Source organism: Talpa occidentalis, unplaced genomic scaffold (genome assembly GCF_014898055.3).
Source record: "Talpa occidentalis isolate TD23 unplaced genomic scaffold, MPIMG_talOcc4v2.1 talOcc4.1440, whole genome shotgun sequence".
Lineage (NCBI taxonomy): Eukaryota > Metazoa > Chordata > Mammalia > Eulipotyphla > Talpidae > Talpa > Talpa occidentalis.
This window is the reverse complement of record NW_023601478.1, coordinates 3443-19587: the sequence shown is the minus strand read 5'-3', so window position 1 is coordinate 19587 and position 16145 is coordinate 3443. Positions and strand designations below refer to the sequence as shown.

The 16145-nt window shown below is 62.7% G+C and overlaps 1 protein-coding gene and 1 long non-coding RNA gene across 2 annotated transcripts; one reads left to right on the top strand and one right to left on the bottom strand.

The window, feature by feature from the left end:
• Positions 1-1038: 1038 nt before the first annotated feature.
• Positions 1039-2002, bottom strand: LOC119245495 (uncharacterized). The gene is made up of 3 exons (XR_005125381.2): positions 1976-2002; positions 1321-1359; positions 1039-1217 (listed from the first exon to the last, which is right to left on the bottom strand). It is a non-coding gene; the product is annotated as an uncharacterized LOC119245495 (long non-coding RNA).
• A 4853-nt stretch (positions 2003-6855) lies between these two features.
• On the top strand, positions 6856-10615 carry LOC119245494 (uncharacterized protein CXorf49 homolog). The gene is given in 9 exon segments (XM_054695487.1): positions 6856-7153; positions 7398-7765; positions 7836-7952; positions 7955-8140; positions 8723-8876; positions 9308-9378; positions 9638-9683; positions 10307-10345; positions 10452-10615. Coding segments are annotated over 8 exon segments (1278 nt in total). The 3' UTR covers position 10345; positions 10452-10615.
• Positions 10616-16145: the final 5530 nt, after the last annotated feature.

Below are 16145 nucleotides of genomic sequence, written 5' to 3'. Positions count from 1 at the left end.
GGTTTGTAGCGACTCCGCGGTGACAGCACGCCGCGTTGTATTAATCATGTGTCGCGTGTCCCCCCGGAGGAAGTCCGGGAGGCTGAGCTGGGACGCAGAACTGTCAGTTCCGGGAAAACCCGTGTCCGGGGGTGGTGAGCACGACTTCCCTGGACCACTCCCGCACATCCGGACCCGCCGGCACTTGCCACAGCAGCTGGGCCCTCGCGCTCCGGAGCGCGGCGACGCCCAGGCTGGAGGCGGGCCGGTGAGCTGCTTAGGACACGCAGGATGAGAACGCTCCCGGCGACCGCTAGGCCGCCCGTGTCCAGGTGCCAGCGCCCGGCATCCCCCGAGTTGGCCCAGACGCACCACCAGAGACTCATTCCCAAACCTCCCCCAACCGAAAGGCCTCCCCACTGGCATCAAAGGTGAGGATTAGAGAGGAGAGGAGGTGAGCCCGGGTCCCGCCTGAGTCGCGCGGGTGCGCGGTGGCACCAGAGGGAGATGAAGGCTCCATGGAGAGGACAGGGCCTGAGACGAGGGGAGTTGGGCTCCTCTGCACTCTGAACCCCCGCCGAGTCACAGGTGCAGAAAGGGCCCCCAGACAGAGCCGCAGAGGTCCAGGACGCTGGTGACAGAGATGCAGGGCGGGCTGGGAGAAGCAGGGCAGCGATCCAGGGAGGGAAGGAAGAGGGCTGGGAGCTCTGCAAGGGGGTCACGAAGCCCTGCTGAAGGGGAGGGGAACGGCACCATGATGAGACCCGTCGCCCAAAAGAGGAGGCAGCCCAGAAAGAACACACAGAGGGCCTGCAGGGAAGGAGGAGGGGCTCCTGTGGCCGGGCAGAGCCCACGCAGAGCCCAGTCCCAGGTGCGGTGGAGCCCGGTGCATGGCTCTTGCTCACAGGCTGACCCGGGCTGGCCCAGATGCCCGACGGTGCGGGGGGGGGGGTGGGGGGGTGCACAGGGGTGGGCAGGAGACTGCAGAGTGCCAGAGGAACTCTTTGGAAAAGGTTCTGAAATGGAGCAGCTCCCCGCCCTATCCCACAGAGAGGGCAGACCACGGAACATGACAGACACTTTAATTTGAAACTGCTGTGAACCGGGGTGGGCAGAGGGCACCGGGAGGAGGAGGAAGGGAGAGGGCTGACGGAGAACAGGACCCAGTCAGCTTGGCCACAGCTCCTGGGCTCCCAAGCCACCAGCCGCCTCTCTCGTAGCAAGATGCGGGCTTCAACCTGTCAAACAAAGCAGAGTCAGAGAAGAGCCTCCCGCCAGGCCCAGCCTCAGCCCCTCAGCAGCCAAGACTGCGGGACGGGGCATGGTATGTGTAACACTCACTTCACAGGGTCTGGGACTTGTCAGCCAGGGACTGCTTGCCTGCGGAAACAGAGAGGCATAGGCACGCGGCCCAGACACAGGGCTCGAGAAGCCCGGCCCGCCCCGCGAGGAACTGCCTGGCCCTGTAACCTGAGACCCCCCTCTGGCCCCATCCACAGAGCCCTGGGACCGACTCACGCACCCATCCCCTCCACTCAGCGTGCACGTATTTTGGACGTGGCAACACAGCGTGCGGCACTTCTCAAGCTTTTGGGGGCACATCAGAACCACTCAGGACGTGTGAGACAGGCACATACATCAAGACACACACACACCGTAGAAGCCACACAGGGCGCAGCGCAAGGGGAGCTAGTGGACAGACGGGGTGTCTCTAAACATACAAAGAGAAGACCGGTAGGGCCGCTTCTCTTTGGCAGCGTGCGGCGCACAGGTCAGACAATACGTTTCCGACCTGTGTAACAACTCGCTGTAAATGCACACAAGGCTCCGGGGCCAAGCCTGCGGGGTTCCCATCCCTGGGGAGGGTGGTCCTGTGAGGCTCCTGCACCTGCAGCCCTTCCCCCCTGCAGCCCCCCAGCTGATGCAGTGAGCCACAGCAGTCTGCCCCCGCCCCGGCCCGCCCCGGCCGGCCCGCCCCCGCCGAGGTTGCTCATACCAAGATGCGCTCTGAGCTCCTCTATTTTCTTTCTGGAGTGTCACACACTGGCCGAGCGCAGTGGAGAAGGAAAGAGATCAGTGTACTCTGGCCTCCTCTCGCCTCCTCTGCCCCTGGCCCTCCATCCCTAGCCCAGGGGTCCTCGTTGGGAAAGGAGGCCCGCTCCGTCCACGTCCTGGGGGGAGGCGGGATGGGGAAACCGGGGTGGGGCGGGGCGGGGCGGGAGGGGACACTTGTGAATAGGACCTGGACTCGCACCCCACCGTCTAGTTTGGACCTGCATTTCTAGGAGCCAGGCGAAGCGCTACCTGAGGAAGCCCTGTGCTGCAGGCGGCTGCCTTTCTGGTCTTGGGGATGGTCTGGTGGCTCCTGGTCATCTGAAAGAGACACACAAAATGCTGCCTGCAAGGCTGAGAGTGAGGTGGAAGGGCCTGGCGGGGTCTAACGTGAGGCAAGCACCACCCTGCTGGCAGCCAGTGGCCCTGCCCTGCCTGGAGCTCCAACCTTCTCCTGGGCCCTGCCTGCCCTGCTTCCCAGGGGCGGCCAGATGCCACCCCGGCCCTGGGGTTGGAGGCTCCCACAGCTGCAGCCACAGCCAGCCTCTGGGAGGAGCCATCTGACCCACCAGGACACCCCAGGAACGGCTGTCCTCCCCTCAAAGGCCACTCCTGTGGGCAAGCTGCTCAGGCAGGCAGGGAGGCCTGGCAGCAAGCCCGAGACCCCAGCAGACCGACACACGGCACAGAGTTCCCTCCCCCAGCCGTCTCCCTCTGCTCCTAAGTAAGCCACAAGACTCACCGAGGCTGTGGGCCCCCTGAGCATGACGTCTCCCTGACTGGGGACCAAGAGCTGAGAGATTGCAAGAGCTTGGGGGGCTCTGGTGTTGCGGTCTCGAATGCTGAATTGTCCACGGTGCATACTCAGAGATGACCTTGATCTCTGTGCAGGAAGCTACACACACATCCTCCACTGGTGAACTCGGGGTGTAGGGTGTGTGGTGTGGGTGTGTTTGGGGGCTGGGTGGAGGCTGGCCATGGAAAGGGAATTCTGAGGCAAACCTCATTAGCACTTTCATTTCACTCTGTCAGCCCCAGGCAGGAGGCAGGGCTGAGCTAGGGAGAGCACTGAGAAAGGAAGGCTTGGGGAACAGCTAGGGGGTAGGAAGCAGAAGGCCATGCCTGCAGACAGGGAAGCTTCCAGGCCCACACTTGCAAGGGCTCCCCGATGGAAGTCAGCCTGCAGTCCTGCCTTCCACCCAAGGCCTCCCCAGGGGCAGGTGCAGGAAATCCGCCAAGGCAGGACGACTGTGGGCTGCACGCACGCCAGCACATGCCACGCGCGTGTGCACACACACGCACGCGCATGCACACAGTGCTGTCTCAATGCTGGCCCCTCGAGAGAGACCCCCAGCTGGCATCCTGCCCACCACGGGAGCCCAAGGACCGCCTCTGAGGACTGGGCAGAGGGGGCATGGGCACAGAGGTGTGTGCCGGGCCAGCGGGTGGGAAGGGGGCAGGAGGCGGGCCTACTCACTTGGCCCTTGGGCACTGGACCTCTGTCTGGGTCATTTTCTTCTCCCACCACCGGCTCCAACTCCCGGGGCTTCCTGGCGCCAGATTTCTTGCCAGAGACACCAGCGCGCTTGGACTGCTTGGTTGCCCACGGCACCGGGCTCTGCTTCTTGGACCTCCCGAGCAGCTGAACGCCGCAGATTGGGGGGAAGCCAGCGGGCTCCAGGGGCGCTGCCTGGACTCTCAGCCCCCAGGGAGGAAAGAGTCTCCCCAGGGCCATCTCGGAGCCAGGGGGCAGGGACTGCCGCACCTGAGCCACCCCCTTCCTAGGAGCGGCCCGGGGCAGCGGCAGGCCCGCCACACCAACGGTCTCGGGGGGCCGGGCCTGCCGCCCGCCTTGCCCCACAAGGCGCCCTGCATCCTCTTGGAGGCAGCCGCGGCTAGCTCTCCGCCGCCTGCCTCTCCACCACCGCGGGGAGGCCTCGGGCAGCGGCTGCCAGCAGCGAGCCCAAGCCCGAGCCCGAGCCCGAGCCCAGGGCCGTCCCGTGAACAAAGCCCTCCCTGACCAGGAAGCTCGGCAGGCGGCCTGTGTCTCTGTCTCCAGGATCATCCAGGCTGCTGGCGCTGGCCGGGCCTCCTCTGGTGTAGATGCTCACCCTCATCATGTGGATCTCGCTGATCTCCTCTGGGCACTCGGGGTCGGTGGGCAGAGCCAGCAGGGGGCTGGCGGGGGGCCACGGGTGATCCCTGCCCACGCTCCACCTGCCCTTCGGGCCCTCTTAGCGACGGCCCCGGCCCGGCCTCCCTGGGCCCTGCTCGCGTGGCTGGGGGCGCCGGCGGCCGGCTGCAGCTCCACGCAGCTCTGGAGCAGCGGGCCTCGCCCACCCGGCCCGGCCTCCAGGCCCGCCCAGATGGCGGCCAAGTCGATGGGGCAGTCCTCTGGGGACAGGCTTCTGTGCCTGCCCCGGGGCTCCTGGGCGCTCCTCCACGCCACAAAGGGCCGCCCCACTCGCGTCGGCAGGGCGGGCCGCCGGGGCCTGGGCATCGCCCTTGGGCTGGGCTGAGGAGCCAGGCCGGCCCCGCGGCCCCGCGCCGGCCTCCCCGCTCCCGGCACATCGTGCTCCCACACGAAGCTCTCGGGCTCCTGGGCCCACCGTGGACGTCGCCGCCGCTGCCCCCAACTCAAGGCCTTGGCTGAGTGCCCGCGAGGCCGCGCGCGGCCACTCTGCGCGCGGGCCGCTCGCTGCCCTCAGGGCCGAACCCGCCCCCAAGCAGTCACCTTCCTGGGAAGCTCATGGTTCGCGCGCACACGCGTGTGCGGTCAGTGCCGGCCGTGGACACGGGGTCGCACCGGGCCCCGGTGCGGGGCCTGGCCGGTGGCACGGATGCGCCGCGCGCGCCACGCCGCGAGGCCCTCGCGCACTCCCGGTCGCCTCGCCCGAGGCGCCTCAGGAGCTCGCCTCCCGCCACCAACAACGAGCAACTTGCGCGCCCTCAGACGCCGGCACCGCCCTGCCTTCTCATTGGCCAGGCTCCGCGGCGCCGACCAATCGGCTGGCGCGCTTTGCGTTTACCCCGCCCCGGGGCCCTGGCTCCCCTGGCGGCAGGGACCGGTCCCGCGAGGTTCCGGATAGCGTGCCCTTGGTCCCACCTCTTTCTGGACCCCCACCCCCTAATTACAGTCGCGCCTCTGAGCCTCGCTTTGTCACCCAGGAACGCGGGCGAAGGCTGCGCCCCCCCCACCCCCCACAGTGTGGGGGCCAGGAGCGGGTGGGCCTGCTGGGAGCAGGGGGCAGCAGTGGGGGAGCCGCTTGTGAGAGTGAAACCGAATGACAGGCCAGAAGCACCCCGTGCGCGCATGCGCTGAAGGACCCACCGGCCTCTAGTCCACAGCCAGATGGCACAGGGGGCAGAGCAAGCCCGCCAAGGCCAAAGATGGGGCTCTGCAAGCTGTTTGGGCGAAGGGCCCGCGAGCCAAGGCTCCCGCATATACAGGCTGCGCGCAGATGGCTACTGCAGCATAGGGGAGGCGGATGGGCCCGGGCCTGCGTGCTGGGGCCTTCATGAAGTAGAAGGCAGGCTTGGAAGGCGGGTCGGCTTCGCCCCCTTTTTGTCCCTGCGCCACTGCCGCTTAATTCAGGGCCGAGGGAATTCTGATGGCCTGTGCACATGCCCAAAGACGGCCTCCAGCACTGCTCTGACGTGCTCTCAGGTACTGTGCACCTGGTCCTCCTCTAGCACTGTACATAAATAGGAAGGCACCTGTCAGGAGTACCATGTTGTGTAGGCTGCTTTTCACGGGCTGCCCAAAGACCCTCCCAAGTGCCTCTTGTGCTCTAGCAGCACACACTACCCCATGGGCGAAAACAGGGCTTTGCTCACAACCTGTCCCAGTCTTGGAATGGCTAGGGGTCTTGGTTGCCAGCCTGGTGTGGGAAAGCAGACTGGCGGCCTGAGAGCACGTCAGAGCAGTGCTGGAGGCCGTCTTTGGGCATGTGCACAGGCCATCAGAATTCCCTCGGCCCTGAATTAAGCGGCAGTGGCGCAGGGACAAAAAGGGGGCGAAGCCGACCCGCCTTCCAAGCCTGCCTTCTACTTCATGAAGGCCCCAGCACGCAGGCCCGGCCCATCCGCCTCCCTATGCTGCAGTAGCCATCTGCGCGCAGCCTGTATATGCGGGAGCCTTGGCTCGCGGGCCCTTCGCCCAAACAGCTTGCAGAGCCCCATCTTTGGCCTTGGCGGGCTTGCTCTGCCCCCTGTGCCATCTGGCTGTGGACTAGAGGCCGGTGGGTCCTTCAGCGCATGCGCGCACGGGGTGCTTCTGGCCTGTCATTCGGTTTCACTCTCACAAGCGGCTCCCCACTGCTGCCCCCTGCTCCCAGCAGGGCCCACCGCTCCTGGCCCCACACTGTGGGGGGGTGGGGGGCGCAGCCTTCGCCCGCGTTCCTGGGTGACAAAGCGAGGCTCAGAGGCGCGACTGTAATTAGGGGGTGGGGGTCCAGAAAGAGGTGGGACCAAGGGCACGCTATCCGGAACCTCGCGGGACCGGTCCCTGCCGCCAGGGGGAGCCAGGGCCCCGGGGGCGGGGGTAAACGCAAAGCGCGCCAGCCGATTGGTCGGCGCCGCGGAGCCTGGCCAATGAGAAGGCAGGGCGGTGCCGGCGTCTGAGGGCGCGCAAGTTGCTCGTTGGTGTTGGTGGCGGGAGGCGAGCTCCTGAGGCGCCTCGGGCGAGGCGACCGGGAGTGCGCGAGGGCCTCGCGGCGTGGCGGGCGCGGCGCATCCGTGCCACCGGCCAGGCCCCGCACCGGGGCCCGGTGCGACCCCGTGTCCACGGCCGGCACTGACCGCACACGCGTGTGCGCGCGAACCATGAGCTTCCCCAGGAAGGTGACTGCTTGGGGGGCGGGTTCGGGCCCTGAGGGCAGCGAGCGGCCCCGCGCGCAGAGTGGCCGGCGCGCGGCCTCGCGGGCACTCAGCCAAGGCCTTGAGTTGGGGGCAGCCGGCGGCGACGTCCACGGTGGGCCCCAGGAGCCCGAGAGCTTCGTGTGGGAGCACGATGTGCCGGGAGCGGGGAGGCCGAGGCGCGGGGGCCGCCGGGGCCGGCCTGGCTCCTCAGCCCAGCCCAAGGGCGATGCCCAGGCCCCGGCGGCCCGCCCTGCCGACGCGAGTGGGGCGGCCCTTGTGGCGTGGAGGAGCGCCCAGGAGCCCCGGGGCAGGCACAGAAGCCTGTCCCAGAGGACTGCCCCATCGACTTGGCCGCCATCTGGGCGGGCCTGGAGGCCGGGCCGGGTGGGCGAGGCCCGCTGCTCCAGAGCTGCGTGGAGCTGCAGCCGGCCGCCGGCGCCCCCAGCCGCGAGCAGGGCCCAGGGAGGCCGGGCCGGGGCCGTCGCTAAGAGGGCCCCGAAGGGCAGGTGGAGCGTGGGCAGGGATCACCCGTGGCCCCCCCGCCAGCCCCCTGCTGGCTCTGCCCACCGACCCCGAGTGCCCAGAGGAGATCAGCGAGATCCACATGATGAGGGTGAGCATCTACACCAGAGGAGGCCCGGCCAGCGCCAGCAGCCTGGATGATCCTGGAGACAGAGACACAGGCCGCCTGCCGAGCTTCCTGGTCAGGGAGGGCTTTGTTCACGGGACGGCCCTGGGCTCGGGCTCGGGCTCGGGCTTGGGCTCGCTGCTGGCAGCCGCTGCCCGAGGCCTCCCCGCGGTGGTGGAGAGGCAGGCGGCGGGAGAGCTAGCCGCGGCTGCCTCCAAGAGGATGCAGGGCGCCTTGTGGGGCAAGGCGGGCGGCAGGCCGGCCCCCCGCGAGCCGTTGGTGTGGCGGGCCTGCCGCTGCCCCGGGCCGCTCCTAGGAAGGGGGTGGCTCAGGTGCGGCAGTCCCTGCCCCCTGGCTCCGAGATGGCCTGGGGAGACTCTTTCCTCCCTGGGGGCTGAGAGTCCAGGCAGCGCCCCTGGAGCCGGCTGGCTTCCCCCAATCTGCGGCGTTCAGCTGCTCGGGAGGTCCAAGAAGCAGAGCCCGGTGCCGTGGGCAACCAAGCAGTCCAAGCGCGCTGGTGTCTCTGGCAAGAAATCTGGCGCCAGGAAGCCCCGGGAGTTGGAGCCGGTGGTGGCGGGAGAAGAAAATGACCCAGACAGAGGTCCAGTGCCCAAGGGCCAAGTGAGTAGGCCCGCCTCCTGCCCCCTTCCCACCCGCTGGCCCGGCACACACCTCTGTGCCCATGCCCCCTCTGCCCAGTCCTCAGAGGCGGTCCTTGGGCTCCGTGGTGGGCAGGATGCCAGCTGGGGGTCTCTCTCGAGGGGGCCAGCATTGAGACAGCACTGTGTGCATGCGCGTGCGTGTGTGTGCACACGCGCGTGGCATGTGCTGGCGTGCGTGCAGCCCACAGTCGTCCTGCCTTGGCGGATTTCCTGCACCTGCCCCTGGGGAGGGCCTTGGGTGGAAGGCAGGACTGCAGGCTGACTTCCATCGGGGGAGCCCTTGCAAGTGTGGGCCTGGAAGCTTCCCTGTCTGCAGGCATGGCCTTCTGCTTCCTACCCCTAGCTGTTCCCCAAGCCTTCCTTTCTCAGTGCTCTCCCTAGCTCAGCCCTGCTCCTGCCTGGGGCTGACAGAGTGAAATGAAAGTGCTAATGAGGTTTGCCTCAGAATTCCTTTTCCATGGCCAGCCTCCACCCAGCCCCAAAACAACCCACACACACACCCCTACACCCCGAGTTCACCAGTGGAGGATGTGTGTGTTAGCTTCCTGCACAGAGATCAAGGTCATCTCTGAGTATGCACCGTGGACAATTCAGCATTCGAGACCGCAACACCAGAGCCCCCCAAGCTCTTGCAATCTCTCAGCTCTTGGTCCCCAGTCAGGGAGACGTCATGCTCAGGGGGCCCACAGCCTCGGGTGAGTCTTGTGGCTTACTTAGGAGCAGAGGGGAGACGGGCTGGGGGGAGGGAACTCTGTGGCCGTGTGTCGGTCTGCTGGGGTCTCGGGCTTGCTGCCAGGCCTCCCTGCCTGCCTGAGCAGCTTGCCCACAGGAGTGGCCTTTGAGGGGAGGACAGCCGTTCCTGGGGTGTCCTGGTGGGTCAGATGGCTCCTCCCAGAGGCTGGCTGTGGCTGCAGCTGTGGGAGCCTCCAACCCAGGGCCGGGGTGGCATCTGGGCCGCCCCTGGGAAGCAGGGCAGGCAGGGCCCAGGGAGAAGGTTGGAGCTCCAGGCAGGGCAGGGGCCACTGGCTGCCAGCAGAGGGTGGTGCTGCCTCACGTTAGACCCGCCAGGCCCTTTCACCTCACTCACTCTCAGCCTTGCAGGCAGCATTTTGTGTGTCTCTTTCAGATGACCAGGAGCCACCAGACCATCCCCCAAGACCAGAAAGGCAGCCGCCTGCAGCACAGGGCTGTCCTCAGGTAGCGCTTCGCCTGGCTCCTAGAAATGCAGGTCCCAACTAGACGGTGGGTGCGAGTCCAGGTCCTATTCACAAGTGTCCCTCCCGCCCCGCCCCGCCCCACCCGGTTTCCCCATCCCGCCTCCCCCCAGGACGTGGACGGAGCGGGCCTCCTTTCCCAACGAGGACCCCTGGGCTAGGGATGGAGGGCCAGGGGCAGAGGAGGCGAGAGGAGGCCAGAGTACACTGATCTCTTTTCCTTCTCCACTGCGCTCGGCCAGTGTGTGACACTCCAGAAAGAAATAGAGGAGCTCAGAGCGCATCTTGGTATGAGCAACCTCGGGCGGGGGCGGGGCCGGGGCCGGGGCGGGCCGGGGCGGGGGCAGACTGCTGTGGCTCACTGCATCAGCTGGGGGGCTGCAGGGGGGAAGGGCTGCAGGTGCAGGAGCCTCACAGGGACCACCCTCCCCAGGGGATGGGAACCCCGCAGGCTTGGCCCCGGAGCCTTGTGTGCATTTACAGCGAGTTGTATACACAGGTCGGAAACGTATTGTCTGACCTGTGCGCCGCACGCTGCCAAAGAGAAGCGGCCCTACCGGTCTTCTCTTTGTATGTTTAGAGACACCCCGTCTGTCCACTAGCTCCCTTGCGCTGCGCCCTGGTGTGGCTTCTACGGTGTGTGTGTGTCTTGATGTATGTGCCTGTCTCACACGTCCTGAGTGGTTCTGATGTGCCCCCAAAGCTTGAGAAGTGCCGCACGCTGTGTTGCCACGTCCAAAATACGTGCACGCTGAGTGGAGGGGATGGGTGCGTGAGTCGGTCCCAGGGCTCTGTGGATGGGGCCAGAGGGGGGTCTCAGGTTACAGGGCCAGGCAGTTCCTCGCGGGGGCGGGCCGGGCTTCTCGAGCCCTGTGTCTGGGCCGCGTGCCTATGCCTCTCTGTTTCCGCAGGCAAGCAGTCCCTGGCTGACAAGTCCCAGACCCTGTGAAGTGAGTGTTACACATACCATGCCCCGTCCCGCAGTCTTGGCTGCTGAGGGGGGCTGAGGGCTGGGCCTGGCGGGAGGCTCTTCTCTGACTCTGCTTTGTTTGACAGGTTGAAGCCCGCATCTTGCTACGAGAGAGGCGGCTGGTGGCTTGGGAGCCCAGGAGCTGTGGCCAAGCTGACTGGGTCCTGTTCTCCGTCAGCCCTCTCCCTTCCTCCTCCTCCCGGTGCCCTCTGCCCACCCCGGTTCACAGCAGTTTCAAATTAAAGTGTCTGTCATGTTCCGTGGTCTGCCTCTCTGTGGGATAGGGCGGGGAGCTGCTCCATTTCAGAACCTTTTCCAGAAGAGTTCCTCTGGCACTCTGCAGTCTCCTGCCCACCCCTGTGCACCCCCCCCCCCCCCCGCACCGTCGGGCATCTGGGCCAGCCCGGGTCAGCCTGTGAGCAAGAGCCATGCACCGGGCTCCACCGCACCTGGGACTGGGCTCTGCGTGGGCTCTGCCCGGCCACAGGAGCCCCTCCTCCTTTCCCTGCAGGCCCTCTGTGTGTTCTTTCTGGGCTGCCTCCTCTTTTGGGGCGACGGGGTCTCATCATGGTGCCGTTCCCCTCCCTTCAGCAGGGCTTCGTGACCCCCTTGCAGAGCTCCCAGCCTCTTTCCTTCCTCCCTGGGATCGCTGCCCTGCTTCTCCCAGCCCGCCCTGCATCTCTGTCACCAGCGTCCTGGACCTCTGCGGCTCTGTCTGGGGGCCCTTTCTGCACCTGTGACTCGGCGGGGGTTCAGAGTGCAGAGGAGCCCAACTCCCCTCGTCTCAGGCCCTGTCCTCTCCATGGAGCCTTCATCTCCCTCTGGTGCCACCGCGCACCGCGCGACTCAGGCGGGACCCGGGGCTCACCCTCCTCTCCTCTCTAATCCTCACCTTTGATGCCAGTGGGGAGGCCTTTCGGTTGGGGGGAGGTTTGGGGAATGAGTCTCTGGTGGTGCGTCTGGGCCAACTCGGGGGATGCCGGGCGCTGGCACCTGGACACGGGCGGCCTAGCGGTCGCCGGGAGCGTTCTCATCCTGCGTGTCCTAAGCAGCTCACCGGCCCGCCTCCAGCCTGGGCGTCGCCGCGCTCCGGAGCGCGAGGGCCCAGCTGCTGTGGCAAGTGCGGACGGCGGTCCGGATGTGCGGGAGTGGTCCAGGGAAGTCGTGCTCACCACCCCGGACACGGGTTTTCCCGGAACTGACAGTTCTGCGTCCCAGCTCAGCCTCCCGGACTTCCTCCGGGGGGACACACGCGACACATGATTAATACAACGCGGCGTGCTGTCACCGCGGAGTCGCTACAACCCGAGCCCCATGTTTACGTCCGCCTCTGGCTGAGGGTGGGGAATCGCTTCCCTCCCTCGGCCAGGCCCTGCGCGGGGAGGGGCGTGGGGCTGTGCGGGCCTGAGACTCAGGGGACGTGTTCGTGTTGGAGTGCGGTGCACGTACCTCCCTCTGCCAGGCCCCTCTCTCGAGGGGTTGGGTGTCTAATACCCAGAAGTGGGCCTGACCCCGGGTGGAACATTCCCGGGTCCCGTGCGTGTGCTGGCGTTTCTGGGAAGAAAGTCCCGGGGGATGTTCTCGGAGGCAGGAAGGTGTTTCTCAGGGGTCAAAGGGGAGTAAGTAGTAGGCTGTGGTCCAGCACCCGGCAGGGATCAAAGGAACAAAAGCAAGGGCCGGGTCTGCCTTGTCCACGGCTGTTGCTCAATTCCTAAATCGTGGGGTGCTTTAGGGGCCTGACCTGGAGGTCGCCAAACTCCCCGAGCAGGAGTCGGGCCACGCGAGATGTCGGAGCGCCTGGAGCAGGCTCTGCATCCTCCTCCGGCAGGACCATGCGGTCTGAAGCCTCCTGTGCGCGGGATGGAAGGGGCGCGCGGCCTCAGAGCAGCTGGGCCGCGCCTCATGTCTGCCTGCGGCCAGGGGCTCCCTGGGAGATGGCCCCGCGTGAGCTCACCGGATGCTGGGGGCGGAACCCAGCACTTCCCGGGTGTTAGAAGTTGGAAAATTGGGCCGGCTTGCTTCCACCCTTGTCCCTATGGGCACCCCTCGTCTTTCCAGGCCCCGTCGTGCATGAGCTTGGGTGCTCAGAACACAGACTGAACAATCCGGGCCTGACAAGGATGTCCATGGGGCTCGATCCTTCCCCTTCAAGCCCCTCACGTGGGAAGGCAGATTTGACTGCTTAGGTAAGGCTGACTCTGTCCCCAGTGATTAATGTTGGAGGGGTGACAGCGTGGGCTGCCGTCTGAGTGAGCAGGTTAGGTGAGGCTTTGCCCCTGGGGTTTCTGCCTGCCAAGACACTCGGAGAAGTTGTGAGATGGGAGAAGTCCGGCACACGCACTATCCGGGGAGGTGGGGGCGGTGGTTGCCAGGCTGAGGAAGTGGAGAAATGCATTGAGGGCCTCCCTGGTGGTGCAGGCAGCTGAGCGCCACACTGTGAAGCTGTCTGCATCCTCTGCAGCCCGGGTTCAATCCTGGCCCGCGGCGGCGAGAATCCCACATGGCGCAGCAGACCTCTCCTGAATCGCCCACTGCTCCCCTCAGCAGTGGATTTCCTCAGTCTGCCTGTTCTGTTTCCCGCTCTGTCTCCGGTGAATCCTCTCACCCTCCCCCGCATCTAACCTGTACCCCGGTTCTTATATAAAATAAGTAAGTCTTAAAAAAAAGAAATGCATTGAGAGAGGGCATGCACACGGCTCTTGGTGACTCCTTTTGCCAGCCTCTCTCCCCCTCTGGGTGCACGGGTCCTCTGTTGCGAGGTGCCAAATCTTCCAGTTCAGGGGAAGTGAAACGCAGTTGCTGAGACTCAGGTTAAAGTAATACATCTGGGTCCAGGGGAGAGGAGGAAGTAGGCTCTCTCCTTATTCGCTGTGTCCCCTTTGCCTTTGCCCTCCAGCCTCCTCTGTAGCCACAGAGGCAGCGGCTACTGGCCTGGAGAACACTGGGCCCCAGCCTGTGTCATTCTGCCCACTGCCTAGCTCCTGGGCACAGTACCTCCCTCGCCCCCCACCGCCAGCCCAACACCGAGGCCAGGCAACCCGTCTCCCTGGACACTCGGGGGAATTGGCACACCCAAGGTAGGTAGGGGGAGGTGAACACAGCAGAGGGAGCAGAGGGCAGTGGGCAGGGCAGCGGTGTCCACGAAGTTCCACATCTTAACTCCTGGAAATCGCTGATACATTACCTTGCATAGGTGTGGGATGAGGGGATGGAGGTTGAGGATTCTAGTAGGGGGTGCCCCTTAGCTCAGTTCATGTCGGGACAGTCTCTTGGGCGTCCTCCAGGCACATTGGGCCTTTCAGGGTGACCATGTCAATCAGCTGTAGTTGTCTGATTCCAGGATGCAGCATTTGCGTGATTATGGGGTGCCTGTTGCCCTGGTGGGTGTCTGGTGTTGATGTTCCGGGAGCTACCCCATGTTTTAAAAAAAATATTAGCTGGTGGGGATTCTGTGAGGATTTATTTAGAAGTTTGATGTGTTTTCGTGGCCAGGAATGTAACTCGTTTATATCGATTAGCGCATGGTGAAATTGGTTGCATTACACGTCTATTTTAAAGTTGCAGTTCCCAAAGAGCCTATCAAAGATACTAGCGAGGACTAGAAAGGTGATCCTAAGTGATAACTGAGAAAGAAGTATAATGTGAATGCTGCTATAATGACTATCATGCATGCCTATAAAATAATTGTAGTGTGGAAAAACAAAGGATTGTTCTGCTCTGTGCACACCAGAGCAGAATTAGACTGGTTTCCATTCATCAGTCAATGCATATATGTTTGCTCCCATTTGGAATGCTTAGCGAACTCGACTGCCACAACAAGTACTGTCAGTGCTTATGCTGACAGTCTGCCAGATGCTCAGGAATCGTTACCCAACATTGGTTGAGTGCAGGCAGCAGTCAGGATGGGATATGCTTCAGTAGCAGAGGCCCCCACCAACAGCCTAACACAATTAACATTCATGTAAAATGTGCCTACATTTCATCAAACCGATTTGACCAGCTGAGGGCAGTGCCGATTTGGGCTGTTTGTTGGCAAGTGAGGGCCTGATGCCTCGCCTCTGGAGTTCCCCATCCTTTGCCACTGACAACTGGGACTAAAGGGGTTACTGGCGCCCATAAAAGTGGTGGTGGTGGTGGCAGCAGGGGCAGTGGTTGCATGTCCCTTGCCAGTTTGTCTCTTGCACCTTAACACCATCCTTCCGTGCCCCCTGCTCCCCCGCAGTGACTCTTTTCCTCCTCTCTCATCTCCCCAGGCAGAAACTGAGACCACTGGACACTAGACAAGGTGCCCCCCACCCCCAGGCAGGGAAACAGCAGGTGATTGTGTACAGTCCTTCTGGGCCTTGGTTGTGGGGAGTGAAGCTAGAAGACTTTTTGAGAAAAGTTAGTCTCCACCACATGGGGAGTTTCCACTGCGTTTGTTTCTGGCCTTCTCCAGGGTGGCCCAAGCAAAGGCTCCACACTGGATCTATAATTCATCTGCTAGTTTTGTCTTTTGTTCCTGACCCTTTGTTCAGTTTCCCTATATTCCTGCTATAAGTGAAGCCATTATATATTTTTTCTTTCGCCTTCTGACTTATTTCTCTAAGCACAATCCTTTCCAGCTCCATCCATGTTGCTGCAAATGCCATGAGTTTATTGATATTTTTTGATTGCTGAGTAGTATCCCATTGTGTATATATGTACCACATCTTCTTCTTTTTTTTTTTTAAGATTTATTTATTTATTTATTCATACAAGCACTGGGTACAGTCAGAAGCTCAGGAGGGTGAGAGGATTCACCAGAGTCAGAGCGGGGAACAGAGCAGGCAGACTGACGAAGTACACTGCTGAGGGGAGCAGCGGGCGGCAGAAGAGGTCTGTGCACCATGTGGGACACTGGCCTGGTGGCCGGGGATCGAACCGGCGCTGCAGAGGGTGCAGGCAGCTTTGCAATCCAGCGCTCAACCGCTGCGCCACCGGGGAGGCCCTGTACCACATCTTCTTGATCCGGTCATCTCTTTGGGGCACTTAGGTTGCTTCCATATCCTAGCAATTGTAAATAGTGCTGCAGTAAACATAGGAATGCAGGTTTCCTTTTGAATTAATGTTATTGTGTCCTTTGGGCAGACTCCAAGGAGTGGAATTGCTGGGTCATATGGAAGCTCCATTTTTATCATTAGTAATTTGAGGGTCCTCCACACAGCTTCCCATAGTAGTTGGGCCATTTTGCATTCCCACCTGCTGCTTTACTAAACTGGTTTCTTGTTTTTACTAGTTTTTCTGTGAAGTTTTTAGGATTCTTTATGTCTTATCGTGTCATCTGCAAATAGTGATAGTTTGACTTCTTCTTTCCCTATTTGGTTACTTGTATGTCTTTCTCTTGCCTTACTACTCTGGCTAGGACTTCCAGCATTGTATTGAAATGCAGTGGTGAGAGTGGACATCCTTGTCTTGTTCCAGATCTTGAAAGAAAGACTTCACGTTTTTCACCATTGAGAATGACATTGGTTGTGGGTTTGTCGTATGTGGGTTTTATTATGTTAAGGTATGTTCCTTCTATCCCAAGAGTTTCAAGGACCGTCACCATAAATGGATGTTGAACTTGATCAAATGCTTTTCAACATCTATTGATATGATCATGTGGTTTTTGTTTTTCTTTTTGTTGATGTGTTGAATTACATTAATTGATTTTAGGATGTTCAGCCATCCTTGTGTCCCTGGAATAAATCCCATTTGGTCCTGGCATATTACCCTTTTGATGTGTTGTTGAATTTGATTTGCTAGGATTTTTTTTTAAG